This window comes from Lissotriton helveticus, chromosome 10 (assembly GCF_964261635.1).
Source record: "Lissotriton helveticus chromosome 10, aLisHel1.1, whole genome shotgun sequence".
NCBI lineage: Eukaryota > Metazoa > Chordata > Amphibia > Caudata > Salamandridae > Lissotriton > Lissotriton helveticus.
The window spans coordinates 28,404,477-28,425,546 of record NC_136071.1 but is presented as its reverse complement, the minus strand read 5'-3'; the positions used below and the strand labels follow the sequence as shown (position 1 = coordinate 28,425,546).

At 49.4% G+C, this 21,070-nt stretch overlaps 1 protein-coding gene across 1 annotated transcript in view; it reads right to left on the bottom strand.

The window, feature by feature from the left end:
- PLXNA3 (plexin A3) overlaps positions 1-21,070 on the bottom strand; it is a 560,833-nt gene that overhangs the window by 429,489 nt on the left and 110,274 nt on the right. Inside the window, exon 3 of the mRNA XM_078664651.1 lies at positions 3,179-3,361. Coding sequence (XP_078520777.1) covers positions 3,179-3,361 — 183 coding nt within the window. The remainder of the gene's footprint in view (positions 1-3,178; positions 3,362-21,070) is intronic.

Below are 21,070 nucleotides of genomic sequence, written 5' to 3'. Positions count from 1 at the left end.
AGAATAAAAAAACAAAAAATACAACAGTTATACAAAGTGACACTCATAGACAATTAAACACTGGAAGACTAAAAATGAGATTTCTGGTAAAAAAAAAAAATGCAGAAAGAAAGTACCGCAAAAAAGGTCCCCAAAAGAGTACAGTAATGAACGACCCTCATCCCTCCCCTCCAAGCCCCGAGTTATTTGCATCATAAGGCTGCAATCTTTGGGGGGGGGAGAGATTGAATTAGTATGGCGCCCCAGTTGTCCCCAGCCGTAGCTGGAGGCCCTGGAAAGGCATTATTTCTTTAAGACACTGACACCTTTTGTGCAGCGGCACCCACCCGAACAAAAGCTCTCCCCCCCCCCCCCCCGCCGCAGGAGCAGTGGGGGGTGGGGGAGGGGGCAGAGAGCTGCATCCTTTTAGTCTGACACAGAATGCTCGGCTGGGCCAGGCCTTGAATCAACGCTCAGCACAGCCCTCCTCAACACATTTCTCACCCCAGAGCTAATCAATTTTAATCAGTTTTGTCTCGAAATGAATTGAAAACGCTGCCACAGTGTTTAAGGACGAACAAAAAAAAAACACAGAAGGGGGAAAAGCCAACACTAATCCGTTTGGAGAATCTTAATCAACCCCTGCTGATGCAAAGTGCGAGAAAAACATTTCAGCTGCAAACACGAGGCCTAGCGGTAAATCACTGCTAATAAAAGCCAGGGACGGAGGTGCAATCCGAGCCGCGACAGACAGAACAACACTTGCATCTCACTCAGAGGGCAGGAGAGCTGCTGATGTCAAGCACGAGGCTGCTGACGGCCCTAAATCTGAAATACGCCCAAAAATCACCCAAGACACAAACACAGAAGGCACTTCGTAGGGCTCGAGTCGGGGTACCACGCGGGTGGACGGCGTCCCCCCCACCTATTTTACCGGGAGCTCGATGACTGGAGCAAATGGAGCCACACATTCACTCTTTGGCCTCTCTGGGGCGAGATCCGAGCTCATTCAGAACGCTGCTCACGCGCTGGCTTCTCTGATGCAGTCGCATCTAAGGGGTGAGCGAGGGGAGGCAATGAGGCTGATGGTGCAAGCCACTTATCGTGACGTCACTTCCTGTTGTGACGTCAGCGTCCCCCCACTTTTTTTCTGACTTGTGCCCTGTTCGTAGAGGCTATGCATGATAAACATTATATTTCAGGAGATGGCAGTCTGGAACAGAGACAGCAAGCTTGTATGAAGTTTAGAGCCCGACTTATATAGTTTGTAGGGGGTGCCCAGAATTTTAAAGTAAAAAACCGGTACATTTCAAGGAAATAGAAGAAGGACTGCAATTTTACTTCAAGAATGACATCGCTCCTCAGCAGAGAATTACAGATTAGGCATTTACAACATACGTAAAGAGCAATTTTTTAAACCCAGTAGCTTGCCTGATAATTAAATTGTTTTCTTGAAACAAATGATAACTTTCCTTTGCTTTATATACATTAAAAAGCCCCTCCTGCCGTTTTCGCTCGACCCGCTCTAAAAACCGGGGCAGGAGCTATATTCCATGAAATCTGCAGGGACAGCCTGTAATGTATTTCTTACCGTAACCAGCTTTATCATGTAAAGCGCTCTGATACCTCTGGGTCCAGCCAGCGCTATATAAAACCTCTAAAATAAATAAATAAACAAACAGCTGGTGAAAAATCGGGCATGTCAGGGCAAATCCGGGACGAATGGTCACCCTAAGTTTGTAGAAGAGAGTATTCCGTCGCAAACATGATGGAGTCCCCTGTCCACCAAACCTGCAGTCCACCCGTCTTATTTTGAGCCGGGCGGACCGCAAGTATTCCATGGACGGTTGGTCAGTCGACGGAATACTTCATCCAACGGCACAACAGAATTGGGGCCTTCAGAGGAGGCACTTTGTGCCATCCACCCCATGTGTGAAGTCTTTTTTCCGGCCCATCACCACCAGCAAACGCCTTGTGTTTAGGGACAGGAAAAAACACAATAACCCCCAAGCCCTGGAAGGAAGCTGCCAGGGTGAGGTAGTAGTTAGTTTTTTGTTACCCAAAAACAAACTCCAACTTTGGAAGTTTGTTTTATGAAAACCAAAAAACTTTTGAAAAGTTTGACGGCTAACCATCATGGCTGACGGTAGATTCTGTCAAACATTTCCTACCTTTACAGGAACTCCGATAACACAGGTTCCCGTCAAAGTATAGTGTTACCCACAGGAACGGCCGACAACTCTAAAATTGGCAGACACAAGTTTCTCTGCATGGATTAGTATTGTCCTTTGCCATCCCGACGAAGTAAACGCCGTCCGCCAAACTCTTTAAATTCAGGCCCTTTATCCTTATATGAAGAGTGAATTTCTGTTCATTTACAGAACTCGTATGTATCAAAAAGAAAGGGAGTACCTAGTGTCCGTGGGGGCTAGTTCACGTCCCCTGGTGGATATAAGCAAAATCAAGAAGAACTAGCACTCACTAAGGAAGCTAAATGTTCATGTTCTGGAAAAACCATTAGTTTTTTATGAAAACCCTCACCCACCAACCTAGTTGGTGGCATGATCCCGAGTGCACCCCGGGTGTGCTACAACGCCTGTATTACAGCAGAGCTGTTTTTTTCAGTGTGGTGATAGTGAAGTGAACTGGAGAGTGTTAAAAAACTGTCCACAGGTCCGTTAAAGTGAAGTTTATTTATTTAATACTGGGCCCTCAGGCAGTGCTTAAAAATCGGTGGATATGTGTAGAGGTAAATTATGTCTCTAATATCCATGAGTGTAAAATCAGGTCTACATGTTTCAGTCAGGCTACACCGTATGCTGCCCTTCGTCAGGACCTATGTGTGAGTAATAAGGTGGTGAACGTAAAGGTCAAGAGAGATTATGGTGACCTTTGGTGATGTCACACTCACTAAGGTGAGGGTTAAGGAGGGAGATATCCTCCCATTGTTGCTAAAACGATCAGCTTTTCACCAGTGGCAACATGAATCCGCAGGTGTTGTTCTTATGAGACTGATCAAGTGGTAAAGACGAAGACACAGAAACAGTAAAATGTAGCAACACATCAATGAATTTTTAAAAGTGACGCTTTAATACACTGGGCAAGGATATGGTGATTTTTTTGAAAACCGCAGTGAGACAGTGCAAAAATGGAGACGCTAACAGGCTGATTACTGCAAAATACAACGTTGCGGCCTTACCTTCTTCAGGGTGCCAGCTCGCGTCCCGATGAAGACCACAGAGTGTTCGTTGTAGTTGTAGGCCGCCACGCTGGCCATGCCCTCGGACTTCTCTTCTAAGAGTGGGACCCCTTCGATTACCTTCAAGCCACCCAGGGGTTGGTTGAGAAGCAATCCACAGAAGTCGTCCGTGATGACAATAGGCTGCAGAGAAGAGAGAGGGAGAGACGATTGAGCATCAAGAGGTTCAGACCAGGTAGAAAAGTTGGAGGTCAGCAAGGTAATGACAGAATATGCAAGAAAGGGGGCTTTACACTCCCCCACTTGCACCACACCTGCAAAGAATAGCAAAATGCATCACCCTGGATCAGGTAAGGAAGGAGAAACCAACATGCTTTCAACCAGAGGGCAAATGGCACAGCATATTCAAAGGAACTAAATAGGTTTAGAGCCACAGAAGCAAGAGAAATCAAACTAGCAAGGCAAGTCAAGAACTACAATCCCAACAGCAAGGAAACTAACCCTCCAATACCCACATGTAAACAAACTAACACTCTTAACTTCACAAGCTGGCGACAACGAACCACTCCATCAACCGCAAGAACAGGGTGGACCGAACCCTACTTTATCCACATTACTCAGCTACTTAAGCAAGACAAAAGGACTCTGTAAGGGAAGCAAAGCACTTTACTGAATGAATAAAAGAGTGAATAGAGGGGGCTCAGCCAGGTATTCCAGCGGTGATTTTTTCCAATCACACAAGCGAGCAAGGGAACTAAAATTTCTTATATTATATATAATATAGCTCAGAATTTCTTTCTTCAAAACACCTACTGCTGCCTCTTGGAATACACCACTAAGGGAGGGCCTACTACCGCCTCTTAGTTAACACAAGTAAGGGAGGGCGAATACTACTGCCTCTTGGATAACCCGAGTAAGGGAGGGCCTACTACTGCCTCTTGGATCCGACGGTAGGGTGGGCCTACTACTGCCTCTTGAATCCGACGGTAGGGTGGGCCTACTACTGCCTCTTGAATCACAGACGGTAGGGTGGGCCTACTACTGCCTCTTGAATCACAGACGGTAGGGTGAGCCTACTACTGCCTCTTGAATCCGACGGTAGGGTGGGCCTACTACTGCCTCTTGAATCCGACGGTAGGGTGGGCCTACTACTGCCTCTTGAATCCGACGGTAGGGTGAGCCTACTACTGCCTCTTGAATCCGACGGTAGGGTGGGCCTACTACTGCCTCTTGAATCCGACGGTAGGGTGAGCCTACTACTGCCTCTTGAATCCGACGGTAGGGTGAGCTTACTACTGCCTCTTGAATCCGACGGTAGGGTGAGCCTACTACTGCCTCTTGAATCCGACGGTAGGGTGGGCCTACTACTGCCTCTTGAATCCGACGGTAGGGTGGGCCTACTACTGCCTCTTGAATCACAGACGGTAGGGTGAGCCTACTACTGCCTCTTGAATCCGACGGTAGGGTGAGCTTACTACTGCCTCTTGAATCCGACGGTAGGGTGAGCCTACTACTGCCTCTTGAATCCGACGGTAGGGTGAGCCTACTACTGCCTCTTGGATCACAGACGGTAGGGTGAGCCTACTACTGCCTCTTGGATCACAGACGGTAGGGTGAGCCTACTACTGCCTCTTGAATCCGACGGTAGGGTGAGCCTACTACTGCCTCTTGAATCCGACGGTAGGGTGAGCCTACTACTGCCTCTTGGATCACAGACGGTAGGGTGAGCCTACTACTGCCTCTTGGATCACAGACGGTAGGGTGAGCCTACTACTGCCTCTTGAATCCGACGGTAGGGTGAGCCTACTACTGCCTCTTGAATCACACAAGGGAGGGCCTACTACTGCCTCTTGGATCACAGGCGGTAGGGTGAGCCTACTACTGCCTTTTTGATCACACAAGGGAGGGCCTACTAATTTCTCTCCGTAAGACTTTCAAATGGATCCCCCCCCCCCCCCGACAGTCACCCACACACTCATTACCAGCAGACTGGACTACGGAAACACAGTCTACGCCGACATAAGCAAGTGTCTACTCCGCAAGCTCCAAACGATACAGAACACCGCCCCCAGACTCGCCCTCGGTATCCCTCGACACCAGCACATCAGCCAACAGCTACGGAATCTCCTCTGGTTCCCCATCGAGAAGAGAGCCACTTTCAAGATACTCACCTACACCTACAAATGCCTACACAACACCGGACCCCAATACCTCCACACCAGATTTACCTTCCACGCACCCAAAAGGAACCTCTGATCCATGAACCTCGCTCTCGCCGAAACCTCGCACATCCGCAAAGTCAAAACAGGCGGGAGATGGGAAGCATGTCTGGTTAGGGGGGTGAGATGGGAAGCATGTCTGGTTAGGGAAATGGATACCATACGGTCAGGAGACCAGAAGCATTTCTGGTTAGGGGAGTTGATAGCTACTCTCTATGGTTCTTGTGCGCTCCAAGGCCAAAAAGGAACTTCTCGAATGGACAGGAAGCCATATTGGGGTCAAATGGCAACATATACTACACCATTTTTTGGATCCCAATGCCCAGCTCCAAGAAGCCTGGCTGCAGACAGTAACACCCTGCTACAGTGCCATGGAGGGGCTCCCCCCAGAATGATAATATAGCAGTGCGGGGGCCAAATGGTGACATAACACCGTGCCCTGCACTTAATGCCTCCCATGGCAAGTCCCAAGGCTCGTGTATTACAGGGCGGTGCCAGACACGAGGGGTTCCCAGTCTGTCTGCACTGCTGCCAACAGAGACTGACTCACAAAACAAAGGCTGGCAGGAGGGACGTGTCGTTTTGGTGCTATTTTCAAGTGAGAAGCTCTCAACGAGGCCTTTAACCAGCAGCTTGTTTCTCGTGCCGCGTCAGGAGTAATAAGCGCTATACAAATGCAATTTAAATACAGGTTCCTCAAGGCTCTGGGCTGTACAGGAATGTTAATTTTGAGATTACCTCATTATGTAGTTTAGGCTATTTAAAGGGCTTGTGCACTCGCGACTGGTGTGGCGTCAAGACACTCATACATCTAGGACTCGAGATGAGGCAGCGTTACTTTAGAAAGAGCCAGCGCTCACCTACTCCATGTGCCTGTTACTATACTGATCTCCCAAAACAAAACTTTATAAACTCTCCCCTCTGACTTTTCCCCCTCAAAACCCCTTTTTACTCATCCAAAAGCCTCCTCCCACTGTTATGCCCTCAAAAAAAATCTCGCTCTTCTGTCCCTCCAATATCCTTTTCAAGCAAAATAACAGACTAACATGTTCACTTCTCAATTTCCATATTCCACTATACTAATTCACCACTAATCCTTTATGGGTTCGAGAGTAGCGTGCTACTCACCAATGAAACTTCAACACCCCATCCGGGTTCCCAGCACTATATAAATACAAACCTTTTTTCCCTTTTCTACCCCTCCACCAGACCTTCTCAATCCAAATAACTGACTAACATATCGACAACTCAAATTACTTTCATATTTCGCCATACTAATTCAACAGTAATCCTAATGGGTTCCAGAGTAGCGTCCTACTTGCCAATAAAGTGCTTGAAAACCCCATCAAGGGGTAGCAAGCGCTATATAAATACAAACCTCTTTCCCTCTTCTATCCCGCAACCTACCCTTCCCTATCCAAATAACTGAATAACATATCCACCACTCAAATCACTTCATATTTATACTATACTAATTTTCAACACTAATCCTTTATGGGTTCCGGAGTAGGGTCCTACTTGCCAGAAAAGCGCTTCAACACCCATCAGAGGTAACAAATGCTATATGAATGCAAACCTTTCTTCCCTTTTATCCCTCCGCTATCCTTCTCACTCCAAATAACTGACTAATATCCACCACTGAAATTACTTTCATATTTCACCATACTAACTCAGCACTAATCCTTTATGGGTTTCCGGTGTAGCGTGCTTCAACACCCTATCAGGGGTAACAAGCGCAATATAAATACAAAACTTCCCCCCCCCTCTTCTATCCTTCTGCTATCTTTCCTAATCCAAATAACTTACTAACTGATCCACCACAAAAATGTACTTGCATGTTTCACGATACTAATTCAACACTAATCCTCTATGGGTCCCGGAGTAGCGCGCTACTCGCCGAAAAAGCACTTTGACGCCTCGTCAGGGGTAGTAAGCGCTATATAAATGCAATTACAATACAATACACTTATCCATCTAAGGCTTGGGATAAGGCAGCGTTACTTTGGAAAGCGTCAGCGCTCCCTTTCCAGGTCCTTGTTGTAACTACGTTCTGATGGCAGAGCTCGTTCCGGAATCTGGACATCAGCAGTATGCCGTCTACCCACCAAAAGTGGCACACGGCAAACAGATATCAAAGGGCTCAAGAAAGAGGTTACAACAATGCTGAATGAGGTAGCACATGCCCAGTGATAAGGGAGGGGGGTCTTTGCACCATGCAGAGTAAGCAGGGCACAAGTTCTATAAAAAGAAGTGGAGGGACTGACAATATGCAAATGACCTCATGACGTCACATGCTGACCATGTCCTGGTGTCTGAAAATTACACCGGGACACGTTCAGCATACATCTGTGGGGCCCAACTTCTTGGCAGGGTGGACGGCGTCCACCCTGTGAAAAGATTGGGGGGACGCCGTGTACCTGCGTGTACCCCCTGACTTGAGCCCTGAGAGTAGGGCCTTGACATCACTTGTGCCCCACTGCAGCCTGGGCACAGACTTCCAAGCCAGAGAGAAGGGATGATCAAGGCCACATTTAGAAGGATTTAGGATCTTGTATTTTGGACCCGGTGGATCTGCCAGAACAGGATTCCCAAAGCGCCCAGAAATAAGCTCTTGCTCACGCGGCCATTTTGTAAAAGCTTTTTTATTTATTTATGCAATTAATTCTGAGCCATGCTGCACTGTGGTGCATGGCTAGAAGTCATTGGCACATTCAATAGGTCCTAAATGCGAGAGCTAGGAGCTTTGCCAATGCCTGTTTAGTTCTTGCTTCTTTTGAAGTTTTGAAGGCACAAATGAGCGTGTCAATAATATTTCTCCTGCCTCAGTTAGAGAGTAGAGCTGGAGACGCACAGTTGCCTCCTGCCTCAAAGGGTGAGGATGTCGCGTGCTGCGTTACACAGAGGTGGAGTGTAACCCTGAGTTACAGATGACCACCGCCGCAGAGCCAGCCATCTCATACAGCATGGCGGCCTCCCTCGGCTGTAGGACGACGAAGAGGCCGCATCACGAGCCCTGAGGACACCTCCTCGTGCCCACTCCACTTGGGTGGTCCATCCTTCGCTGCCTCGTGTTTATTCCCCTCACCGGATATATGTGGGTCAGTGCGAGAGTGAGCTAAAGGTAGCCAAGGATGCGCCCACCACCCTCATTACACTGAGTGGGCAGAATGGTGTGCATACTTTGGGGGACCATGAGTTATACATCTTGAGTCAATGAGGTGGGGGGTGACCTGCACTTGGCACAGAGACACGCCTGATCTGTCACAGAACCCTCCGCCGTGCCACGTGGGCACCGGGGCATCGGTGAACGTGGTGCCTACACCCACCGCTGACTGCTCCCAAATTACCCCGGCAGCACCTCTCATTTTGTGGTCGTGGCCTGGAGTTGCACATCTGTGCTGCAGATGTTCTGTGGGCACCTCTGCCCACTCCCTGCCAAGGGTGCAGACCGCCTTCACGTGTAAACACTCCAGAGCCTCGCCCGCCACGCCCTCGCGTGTAATTAGAAAGGGTAGAGCTGAGATGAGGGGTCTGGGCGAAGGGTTGCTGCCGATTACATACATGTGCACTCGTGTGACACCACTTTGGTCAGGGAAGCTGAACTGTACGGAAGGATTCCTGCCTGCCCTCTGGGCCGGGAAGCTAGCCCTTACTTGTCAAGTTACAATGGATGGACGGACGGATTCCTACCTGTTCCCTGGTCTGAGAAGTTAGCCCAGACAGAGGGTTTTCTACCTGCCCTCTGATCTGGAAAGTGAGTCCAGAGGCAAGCTGTTATAGTTAATCTTAATTATTCTTTTGTATGCACTTATATGAGAAATCCTTAAAGATAATCATAAAATACTTATATAAAATGGGTTCTCCCTCCCCTCATGTTTCCCCCCCTACATACCCCCCCATTTTGGAACGCTCCAGGTACCACTGACGATCTACTCAGTGGAGCGTGGAGAGGTGACATTGGATGGTGCATCTTTTTGACTAATAAAGCAACTTTACTTCTGAAAACAGGAAGGGGTGGGAACACACTGTTGACCTTCCAGCACAGTTCGCCCCTTTATGGTAAATGCAGTTTGCAGTGCACGCTTACTTGGTATTTTGCTGGAGTGTTCCACCAAAGTTGGTGCAGATTAGTGCTGTCATCTCTAGACACGTGTTTCTGGATTTTATCCTTCATCAGTAGAGATCAAAAAAGATTTTCTTCTGGGGTTTGCTGAGCAGGTGGCCACAATTCTTACAGGTGTCAGTACCTCTCACAGGCGCAGTGTGCTCCCATCCCCCTTCAACTTTACTTCTGGGTCCTGCGCCTGTCTTCATTACAACACAAGTCCTGCTCTGGAATATGGAACAGCCGCCTCCCCAGAGCTTAGACCACCCTGCCCCTGTTTAGAAAAAAGTATAAACTACACCTAGTTACTAATGCTTTGGAAGTGGGCCTGGAAATCAGTCCTCCCAGATGACAAGCACTCACACTGGTCTCTTTTTCGGATGCTCTCTCGAACCCCCCTTGCCCCCATTTGATGCTTCTCGCTACACTCCCTGGACGAGACATGTCCTGAACGGGAGCTCGTCTGTGCTCTTCTTGGGAGAGGATGGATTGGCAGGAGGACTTATCCTGTTAAGACCCATCCATACATCTCTGGGTTTTTCAGGGTCATGGCCATGTACACAAAAGCTAATCCAGGAGATTTTAATTTGCGAACAGGGCGACCTAGCTCACCTCATCTTCTACGGCAGCAAGGTCAGCAAATTCTGGAGGAAGGTGTTCGACTTTACTAACAGGGCCCTAGGCTGCACCCTGAAACAAGAATTCGCCACTATAACCACAGCACACTTCAATACAGACATTACCTCACAACAAGACAGAGACCTTCTCGACTTCCTCTTGACAAGTGCAACAAAAACAGTGCTGGCCAAATGGAAAGACACCACCAAGGCCACTTTCAAAGGGTGGCTGAATTGGGTGACGTACCTAAGAGGGGCCGACATCACCGCACTAAGATACACACCCTGGACAAGGCCCAACAGAGAGATGTGGTCATCCTTAGATAGTTTCCTAGACCCGTATAAACTGCTTTAACCCCTTCGCTGCGGCGGCTATTCTGCCGCAGCGCTAAGGGGGAGGTGGAGACGCGCGGCGGTCCCGTGCTCGTGACGGAACCGCTCCGTCACGGCTCGCGGGTGAGCTGTGCTAATGACGGAACGGTTCCGTCACCGCCCCGCCCGCCTAAGAGAACCTTCAGCGCAGGCGCGGAATTCGCGCCGCGCAGGCGCGGCGGCCGGGCCGTGGCAGAACCGTTCAGTCACCAGCACAGCCCACCCGAGGCTCGTGACGGAACGGTTCCGTCATGAGCATGGGAGGGGTTAAATACCTGCGGGTAGGCAAAATAGCGAGAATCATCCACAGTGTTCGACGGTCGATCCACAACCAGCTGCCAAACGCCTTTATGTTATATGTTTACGTTATATGTTAAAACTAGGTACGGGGCCGAGAGACAATGTGTCCATCGCAACCAAGCCAAAAAGGCCGCAAGCTTACCGGGACATTGTAACAGCCAAGCTAAAACCATCTACGAAACGCTTTTATGTAATTTGTGTATGCTAAATGCTTAAACTAGATATAAGCCCGTATGACAAGTGTCCTAGATAAACAAACCAATTTGGACGCAAGCTTACAAGGACAATTAAACAGCGAATAATGTTAATTGTTATATGTATTTGTGTACTGTGTCAAAGAAAAACAATAAAAATATATTTTTTTTTAAAAACACTTGATTTTGTAAACTCTTTAATCTAAACATCCTGCACTTGCCTGGAGATGTTCCCCGATTCGTCTAACTCTCTAGGGGGCTCTGATAGATTTATAATGACCCTTTGGGCTGTATAAAAACTAAAAATAAATACATTCTGTAGAGACCACACACGTGGCGTTGGCAAACTGATGGCAGCCCCCTGTAGCCCCCATGTCTCAGATATTCATCTGCCTTAAAGGGGCTCCCCCTTACTCCCCCCCCCCCCTCCGCCGCCTGTGTGGCAACCTCAAATTGTACCATTGTGCCTAAAGTCACTAACAGTCTGTTCCTTCCTGTGGGGTCAAAGCCAGGGGTTTAAGAGGGAGGAAAAAACTTTGGGGTGTGGGGGGTGGCTCTCAAAGGGGCGTGACTGATGTAATTAGGAGGGTGGTTTAAAATCGCGTACGCTAAAAATCTGTGCTCAGCATAGTGTGCCGCCCGACTGGCATTTTGCTGCTTCTGCCATTGCATGCAGATATATAATACAAGTAACATTACACCTCCAACAAGCCACGACAATTGGTTAGTTGCATGAGATAAATAAGAAACAACCATGGCTTTGTTGTATATAATATTGAAAATGCCTCAGTTCGGAAATGAAGAGACGGTGAAAGAACTAGAATGAGTCACTTTGAAGTTACATCAAAGGCAGTGAAGGGTGGTACTGCTGCAGAGTTAAGATTTTCTTTTTTCCCTGTGGGAATGGAGAGCACCTACTTTTTAGAATTGGCAGTGCTGAGCACCAGCAGGACCCGGCCCACTTAAAGCCCCAGTCAAAACCAAGTGTGCTTGTACAGGTCAATCTGTTGGGGCCAGCACTTTCAATTACTCCCTCACCGCAGTGGCGGCTTGCCTCTACGGGTGGGGGAGGAGCATGCGTGGAAAATAAAATAAAAACTTTACTGAATGCGACGCAACGTCCTCTGCTCTGGTCCTCTTCTCACCACCGGAACTGGAAGCAGCTACTCCCTTGACCAATCAGGGCGCTGCTCTCACGCATGAGAGCAGCGGCTTCATTGGAGGGAGCGACCTCACTCGGCGCTCCTCAGCGTTTTGGAGGCTTTGGCTTGCTCTATACCAGCGGTCTTAAAACAGCTGGGTTAGAGCTGTTTAAAAGTGCACGTGTGTGGCTGGCCGTATCAAGACAGCTGGCCAAAAAGACATGCGCACTTTAAACCGTGCCATAACAGCCCACCCTCCTCCCCGCTGAGTGACATGCCTCTGTCACTCAGCAGCGGCCCGCCCAGTCCTGACACTCTGTTTGGAATGGTGATGAAAAATAAAATGGTAATCATTTACCATTTTATTTTTCAGGAGTTTGGGGGGATTTTAAGTGGGGCGATACTCTTCCACTCCAACGGAGGAGCCGGCACTGCCTCACCGTCTACGCAAGAATCACCCAGCTCCTCATTGAATTCCCCTGTGACTGCACAGTACCATCGTGTTGCTTATCAATCACCTGCTACAACAGGCAGTACTTGCAATCTGTTGCTTGGCCGGGCAGTGCTGCTAAAGGTGGGGTGCGGTACAAAAGGGGGTGGTGATGGACGGAGCATCTGAACCAATCAAACACTCACACCCAGTCAAAAGATCTGGGTTTAATCCATCACCGTTCTTTAGCCCACTCTACCACCCCAGTTCAGACATGGCCATATGCAAATCAGTCTGACCCTGTGCCTCATGGGAACAGTCCAGCCCGAACTGCCAAGCCATGCCTTCCCTGGACCGGAAACAAGCTTCCGGGGACCGGTTTCTGGCTATCAGCCGTCTTCAGCCCGGCTTGCTTGAATCCAGTGGCAAAGTGAGCAATGGACTCACGTCTGAGCATACCCTGGCACACTTATGGCGTTCCGGTCAGAGCAGACACCAAAAGTCTCTGTCTGTCGGTGAGAATCCTCCACCTCGCCGCCTGTATATGGGGTCCCCGTCAACAAAAGGAACGTGAGGTCCTCAATCTTCCAGTCACGCTCGCAAAGTCAGCTGAGGAGGCTGTGCTGAAGATGTGTTTGCAGCTCAGGTCTTGCAGCGTGGCTGCTTCAGTGGGACCAATCACAAACCCACCATTCAAAAAACTAGGTGCAGCCCCCTGGTCATGGTGGTGGGGAGTTGTCAAGTCTTGGCACATGCCTCTGTCGATACACCACTGGCGGCTTTACAATAGTAGGGCGTAGACTTCTGTTAAGGCTGTGGAAACACAGGGGTAATCCGCGGCCTCACCCACGCTGAGTGGTACAAGATGTTCCCCTTTGTTGCAGTGTACGCCTTCAATTCATCAAGCCTAAGCTCCTCCACTGCCCCCCTACGGTACAACCATCCTCATGCACTGAAAAGTCCCTCCGAAGCAGTTGGTCAGCCCTCTACCGCGAAGCAAATGAAATAAAGTAGATCTATAAAGCACACAAATACTAAAGGTCATCAAGGTGCTAAAGAGGGAAGAGCTTCAGAGTCCAGGCAACCTATAAGTCAGTCTTGGTTGAAGCTCCCAGGTTTCTGATCTCGATGTCAACAATGGTAGTTGGCCGTGTTTACCCCAACACTGAAGCAAAGAGTTTCTAGTTCCTAACACAAGAGACGAGAGAGGTATTATTGATAAGGCAAACATTCATAGGGTTTTAAGCCCAACACAGAAAGATGACTGCGATGACAGAAATAGTAATTCTTTCACTAGGTGGTGTTGTAGATCCTCTTATTCAATATTTAATACATAGCAGCCAACACGTTTCACCCATGCGGGCTTCTTCAGGGCAAGTGAGTGGTCCACACCGTCGAGAAAAGGGGGGGATTCTGAGTGGTCCACACCGTCGAGAAAAGGGGGGGATTCCAACGGGTATTGGCCCAAATCGATCTGCACTTTCTTAAATAAATTATTTCGATCACAGAGTCAGAGAAATGTTTGATATATGAAGATCCGTATTTACTGTCCCCTTCAAGAACCAAGGTATATGGAGTGTAGCGCGCTCAGTCGCAGGCCTATTCATGCGGCCATCAGGAAAGCTCCAGTCACGTCGAGCGTTTCCAATAAATGTTTCTAGTTCACCGAAGTGTGGAGACCCAGAATCTGGTAAAGAAATCTTGGCACACTGGCTGGCTGGAAGTCTCTGCTACATCGATGGGAAAGTTGCAGTGTAGTTGTGTTTTGCAACAGTCCGCTCTGATACTTGTTCGGGACAGTTCCGGCCCTCTTGTTTATTCCACTTAACTGCTCCAGCAGATGGTGGAGCTGGAAGTCTCCTATCAGGGAGACCCAAAACAAATGGATGCTGCCCCACTTAACCCACGGTTAACCCGTTTGCTGCTTCGAACGTTCTGCGCCAGTGCAGAACGTTCTATTAAGCGGGCGGGGCAGGGTCGGCCATCGGACGTGCGCAGCACTTCGGAGGTAGTACTCGCGACAGCCGTTGGCCGATAGAAGCAGCGAACAGGTTAAGCTGTAGCGGGGAAGTAGTCCTTCCAGTAAACAATAAGTCAGAAAGAAGTCGGGGGAAACTACCCTAGTTTCGAAGGGGCCCTGTGTCTCCTCTCCTCCACACAGAGAAGTCTGATCCACCACAAAGGATCCTCCAATGTCCTGCAGAAGCCCAGCGATTCACTTTGAGGTTTGAAACATTCCAACCCTCCATGTTAACTAATAAGACAAACCTGATTTCAATGTGGCAACAGTAACATGTGTCTCACACACTCCACACACATCCTCCATGCACAACCGCAATGTATAAACACACAACATCCATATTGTCCCACAGGCTGGACAAAGGACCCAGTTGCTGGGGACTGCCATGGCATGACAATTTATAAAGTGCAAGCAAGGTTGGCAAGGGACCGTCCCAGGCAGAAACTTTGATAAAATCCTGCCCTACCACCATCATAATCTTACTGCTGCCACCACTCTGGGTCTTCTGTAACCCGGGGATCTGACGGGGGTCACGCTCAGTATGGTGGGTGCACACGGGGCACCACTCCAAAGCGCAGAGCTCGACTGAGTTGCAATTCTTGTCACACAAAAAAAGGTTTCAGCCCACATACAGCTGTTGAATCTGCTATGGTGGTGGAATCAGCTATGGTGGTGGAATCAGCTATGGTGGTGGAATCAGTTAAGATGGTGGAATCAGCAAAGGTGGTGGACTACAAATCTACAGAACTTGCGGGAATGAACTTGAGGCAGAGGCGCAGGGGCCACAGAGCAATGCTGGGGACCTTTCTCCGTCCCCAGAGAGGGACGAAAGTCGTCTTAGAACTAGGCCCGACAGTAAATTCTGTTCCGCTCGTGGAAATAGGGTAGTTTCGCGTGACGCAGAGATCGCAGAATTGTCAAAAATTCCGCGATCCGCGGCTTCGCAGAATATTTTGCTTGTTCGCGCTTTCAAAGTGAGCGTTCCTCGAGATATTTCCCCCATAGCACGCAAACAGCGTTCGCGAACAGGAAAAAAGCATCGCGAACGGCGGAACAAGCAATTCTGCATGTTCGCGGAACTCTGCGTGCTCGCGGAGATTTTTTACCATTTGGCTGAGCTTTGCTTAGCGCGACTACGCAAATTCCACCCACCCCTACTTAGAACATGGTAGTGAGGCTGTGTAAGACGGGCAGAGCAGCCCCCTCACCCTCTCTGAAGTCAGAGGGGTAAAAGGCTGCAGATGGTGTCTAGGCCATGAAATCCGAAATCCTTTTGTTTGGTAATGCCAAACAAGTGTGGGATGCCTCGTGGTGGCCGCCCTCATTGGGTCTTGCCCCCACTCCCAAACAACAGGCTAGGAATTTGGGGATTATCATGGACGACGAACTGTCCATGAAAGACCATGTGCGATCCCTCTGTGGCAAGGGTTTCGCCATCCTGAAACTCCTAGCTAGGTTGTTCCCCTGGATACCACTGGACTACAGACGCTCCGTTACACAGGCCTTACTGGTTAGCCGTCTAGATTACGGCAACGCGCTGTTTGTAGGGATGAACGAACACCTGTTCTCTCGTCTACAGGTTCTGCAGAACTCGGCCGCCAAACTCATCTGTGATAAAGGCAGGTTAGACTCGGCATCGGAATGTCTGAAGACACTCCATTGGCTGCCGATGCGTCAGAGGGCCGCCTTCAAACTACTCTGCCATGCCCACAGGGCCTTACACAAGACAGGCCCTATTATTCTTCAAGGAAAGATCGAATTCTATGTCCCTACTAGGAACCTACGATCAAGCCAATTAGCATTAGCAGGGACAAAACTTATCTATAGAGTCAGAACCGGCCGCCGTTCATTCTCTTACCTAGCGGCCAGGAAGTGGAATGAGCTTCCAGATGACCTTAGACAAACCACAAATTATCTCCTGTTCCGGAAAAAAATTGAAAACCCACCTTTTTCCCATTTCTCAATAGGCCCCTCAGATTCAGTTTCAGTAGTGTTCACTTGGTATTAGCGCCGTGATATCCCTTGGGATGAGTGATGCGCTCTACAAAAACCACAAATAAATAAATAAATGGCAGGAGAGTGGGTTGCAAGACAGTGGCCCTACCAGCTGAGGCAACAACGACAACACTAGCGCTCAAAAAGAAGGCTGGCAGACCCCGGGTTGGCATCACATGTATAACCAAAGCTAGCAGCAGGCGGGGGTACTGAAGGCTCTTGGTGAGTGGGTGTTTATAGGTTGGGGTGCTCCTGAAGTTTAGTGCCAGCTTCCCCGTACCCTCAGCTGTGCATTCATAGACAAATTAGTGCTTCAAAGTCAGCTGTGGGCGCTTTGGCAACCCTTGTCTCCCAGTGATCCCCTTGCTGTTCTGGGATCAGGCGTCATATAAATGTCCTGTCGGGGCTGGGCTGTGTCCTCTTATTTATTTATAGTATTTGTAAAGCGCTACCATCATCCCCTAGGGGATATCCCGGCGCTAGGATCTGAGAACACCTGTTGTCTGCTCAAACCGACATTGGTTTGAGCAACCTTGGTTAATACCGTGGACCAGGCCCGGACTGGCCGTTGCGGGCACCGGACAATCCCAAGGTAAGCCGCAAGGGTGGGGGCAGGATTTGGGCCCTGGGGGCCGTTTTTGTTACAGGGCCGTTTTTGCAGCATAGCTGCAAAATCGGCCCTGTAGCAAAATCGGCCCTGTAACAAAATCGGCCGAAAACCGGGTCCGGCAAAGAGCTTGGTTGCACCCCCAGGGGGCCGGCCGAGCACTTTGCCAGGGCCGGTTTTGGTTCTCAGTCCAGCCCTGCCGTGGACGTGGTAACATAGCAATGCTGCTGCCTTGGGCCCTAGAGCAAGCAATGACAATAGGCCCCCAGACTGCTGTTTGGGTAGTAAAACACAGCCTAATCAGTGGGTGCCACTGCACCTCCACACCATGGCACCTGCGTGGGTGGATGTTTGGGTCACAAAGCCCTGCACACAGGGAAACCCGCCTACATGGTCTCCAAACCTAAATAGGCCGCTCAGACAAGGCCCCTCAGGAGCTCCAATACGCTTCTCCTCATCCCGCCGAAAACCCGTAAACAAAAAACCGAAGCCCGCTCCTTTTCTGGAAGTGTGCCCAAAATCTGGAATTCTATCCCAGTCCACTTCAGAACTACCCCCATCCTTCCCAAAGTTTAAAATGCAGCTCAAAGACCTCTTTCTCAATTGTTCGCTCCCGTATTGATAGCTGCCGCCGGAGCACACTAGCTGAAACCTGGCAGATGCCCGATTCACTACCATCAAGACATCTACCTCCGCCAAGCCACCAGACACCTCCCTCGCCCCCCGCCATCCCTAAAGGAGGTTTGCTTGAGCCAACGTGCACACTGCTAGTACTCCATCAGACTTCCTTGCCTTAATGCGATACAGCGCACCCAGACCTCCGAAGCGCCATGAACCACTATGTATACTACCCCGTTACTGTGTGATTTCCTTGACATGTATGTTGTAAAGCGCTCCGATACCCTTGGGTCTGACCAGCACTATATAAAACTCAAATAAATAAATTGGGGTCCCTGCGGTCTCATAACGAGTCGGCGGACAGGTAGCACCTGTCGACATAGTGAGCTGGAGGCCATTCAAGTCGGTTGCCGCTTTCAAATACGAAACCTCGAGACATTATCATGTGAGGCTCCGACTTCTTCACGTTTCTTCTGCTTCGTGGGCCTACCAGCTCGATTTAGCAGATGTCCGGTCCGCTTTACAACTTAAACACAGGATTTTGGACAATCTCACCCATACCCTGTGTTATTTGGAGAAAACGGGTTCACACAATTTCAGACATTACTACGTATTTTTTGAGCCTTGCAAAAGTCGTCTCACGACAAAACAGTGTCGGCTGTCTCATTGTTGTAACAACATGTCAACAGTGGCGAAGATCTGTGATTACAACTTATGGTCTGTCATTTTCATTATTGTTTTCTGTCATTGTCATTAAATTGAACCCTGATTTTGTAGAGTCAGTTGTTAACTTTATTGTGCTGTGCTCTGTCAATTAATATATTGTTTCATATATATATATATATAGAGGTTTCCTCTATATTAAGATTAGCGTTGTGGATGGCACAGTGTTAGACATTGAGCACGCTGGAGGACATCCTGGTCACTTTATAATTTTGATGCAAACAGTGCAGAGGTGCTGGCTATTGTTGTGAACCACTGCCATCAATTTTCTTTTTTCAAGGACTGCTAAAGATCAAGGCAGGGTAGGGCTGAGCCTGAGACACCTCAGGAGAGGACTGCTGGGGATCAAGTCCAAGTACATTCCTCCGATATTAGCATCTTCCTGCACCTCAGCCCGGCGGTTCCTACAGAAGGCATCTCTGGTACAAAAACTTGACTGATGAGAGCACCTCCCTGCTTAAGACATGCCTAGTAAGAGAACATTTGTGGTCTGAGCAGCACCCTGCAGTCCCAGCCCAGCCCTCTCTGCAGAAGCCATCTCTGGTAGCTCATTCCTTAGGTTCAACAAAACAAATACAAGGAGCTGGGCGGAGCGCTGAAACTTTTCAGACACTCAGCCCCAGTCACAGATCTGGGTTTAATCCATCATCATTCTTTAGCCCACTTCGCCACCCCAGTTCAGATGCAGCTATATGCAAATCAGTCTGACCCTGTGCCTCATGGGAACAGTCCAGCCCGAACTGCCAAGCCATGCCTTCCCTGGACCGGAAACAAGCTTCCGAGGACCGGTTTCTGGCATTTCAGCCGTCATCAGCCCGGCTTGCTTGAATCCAGTGGCAAAGTGAGCAAGGGACTCACGTCTGAGCATACCCTGCCAACTTATGGTGGCCAAAAGAGGTACAAAAGGGGGTGGTGATGGACAGAGCATCTGAACCAAAACACTCATACCCAGTCAAAAGATCTGGGTTTAATCCATCACCGTTCTTTAGCCCACGCTGCCACCCCAGTTCAGACATGGCCATATGCAAATCAGTCTGACCCTGTGCCTCATGGGAACAGTCCAGCCCGAACTGCCAAGCCATGCCTTCCCTGGACCGGAAACAAGCTTCCGAGGACCGGTTTCGGAGTAACACCCTTTCATCAGCCAGGCTAGCTTGAATCCAGTGGCAAAGTGAGCAAGGGACCCACGATTGGGCATACCCTGCCAGTTTAGGGTGAACAAAGCAAAACTAAAGTGATGATGGACGGAGCATCCCCCTGCAGCCCCAGCCCACCCTGCATAGGACACCCAGGGTACAAGACCCTCCCTGTGCTGGCCTCCCCGCGCTCCCCTCCCCCACGCCCTCAGATGACATCCCTTGCACAAAACCATCCTTTCTCTGGTACAAATCCTTTAATCTGGTAATCTGTGCTGAGAACTTGTTAAGAAGGGAGAGGCCATTCCGAGTCAAGCTCCCCTTTCAAGTGTCTTTCATCGTCCAGTGACGCGGAGCCGCCCGGGGGCCCCTGCCCACCCTCCCCGCCTCACCCGGGGCCCTTCCCTGGAGAAGGGTCCCATGGCATGACAAGGCAGGTCACGCAGGGGGTGGCAAGGAGGGGTTTCAAACCCACAACATGAAGCGCCGCCCTGGACAAGGAAGAAAGGGGTCCCGGGGCTGTCAAAGGCCGGCCTGAAGTTTAAAGGCAGAGCGAGGGGCCCGGGGCACGTGCCCTGTCAGGGAGGCAAGGCCATCCATCATTCCTGGGGGTCATGAGTCAAGGGTCACGGCTTTCATGGGGGGGGAGCCATTAGGTGGAAGTGACAGGACACATGGCAAGCTGTGCCCAACAGATGGGGCAGGGCAGACCCTGTCACTGGACCGCTGGGGGCGGGGGAGACGGGGAAGGAGGGGGGGGGGGTGTCAAGAATGCGCTAGTGAGACACCTCCGACACCCAGGGGGGGCCATCTTGTGTACACAGGGCAGGCTGGCCGCCACCATCTCAAAGGGAGGGGCGACCTTGCACTCAGAGAGGTTAGTAGCCGCTTGATTGTGGACGCTGTTCTTGAAACGGTATCCAGGTCACCAACTCTAAGAATTTGTGATTTTTTAATTTTTTTTTTAATTGTTAGCCCTCTGAAGTAAATGTAAGGCGACAAGTAGCACTGTATAAAACCCACATACAAAAGTGGAGTTTATCCCTTCGATGCGCCCAAAAGGTTGGGGCTGATTGAGGATTTGGGAAACCGAGGGGTAGTGACTTCTCTGGGATTGCGAGGGTTCCTGTCTTATTGATCCCAAATGTAAATCCTGTTTGGTGACGTCAAAACAATCCTTGGCCAGCCAATGGGTCTCACCGTTTATAATGCGAGGTCAAGCCATTTGCTTTGCTAATGCTGGTTTCTTATTTCAAAATAAAAACAACAAAAAAACAAAATGCCAAAGGAAAAGCAAGCAGATATCTTAAGGTATTTCAAAGTTATGCATTGAATTAAATGTTTTCAATCTTTCCACAGTGTAAGTGGAATGGTTTATTTTTCCAGAAATGTTCATTCAAGGAACTGAGCAGAT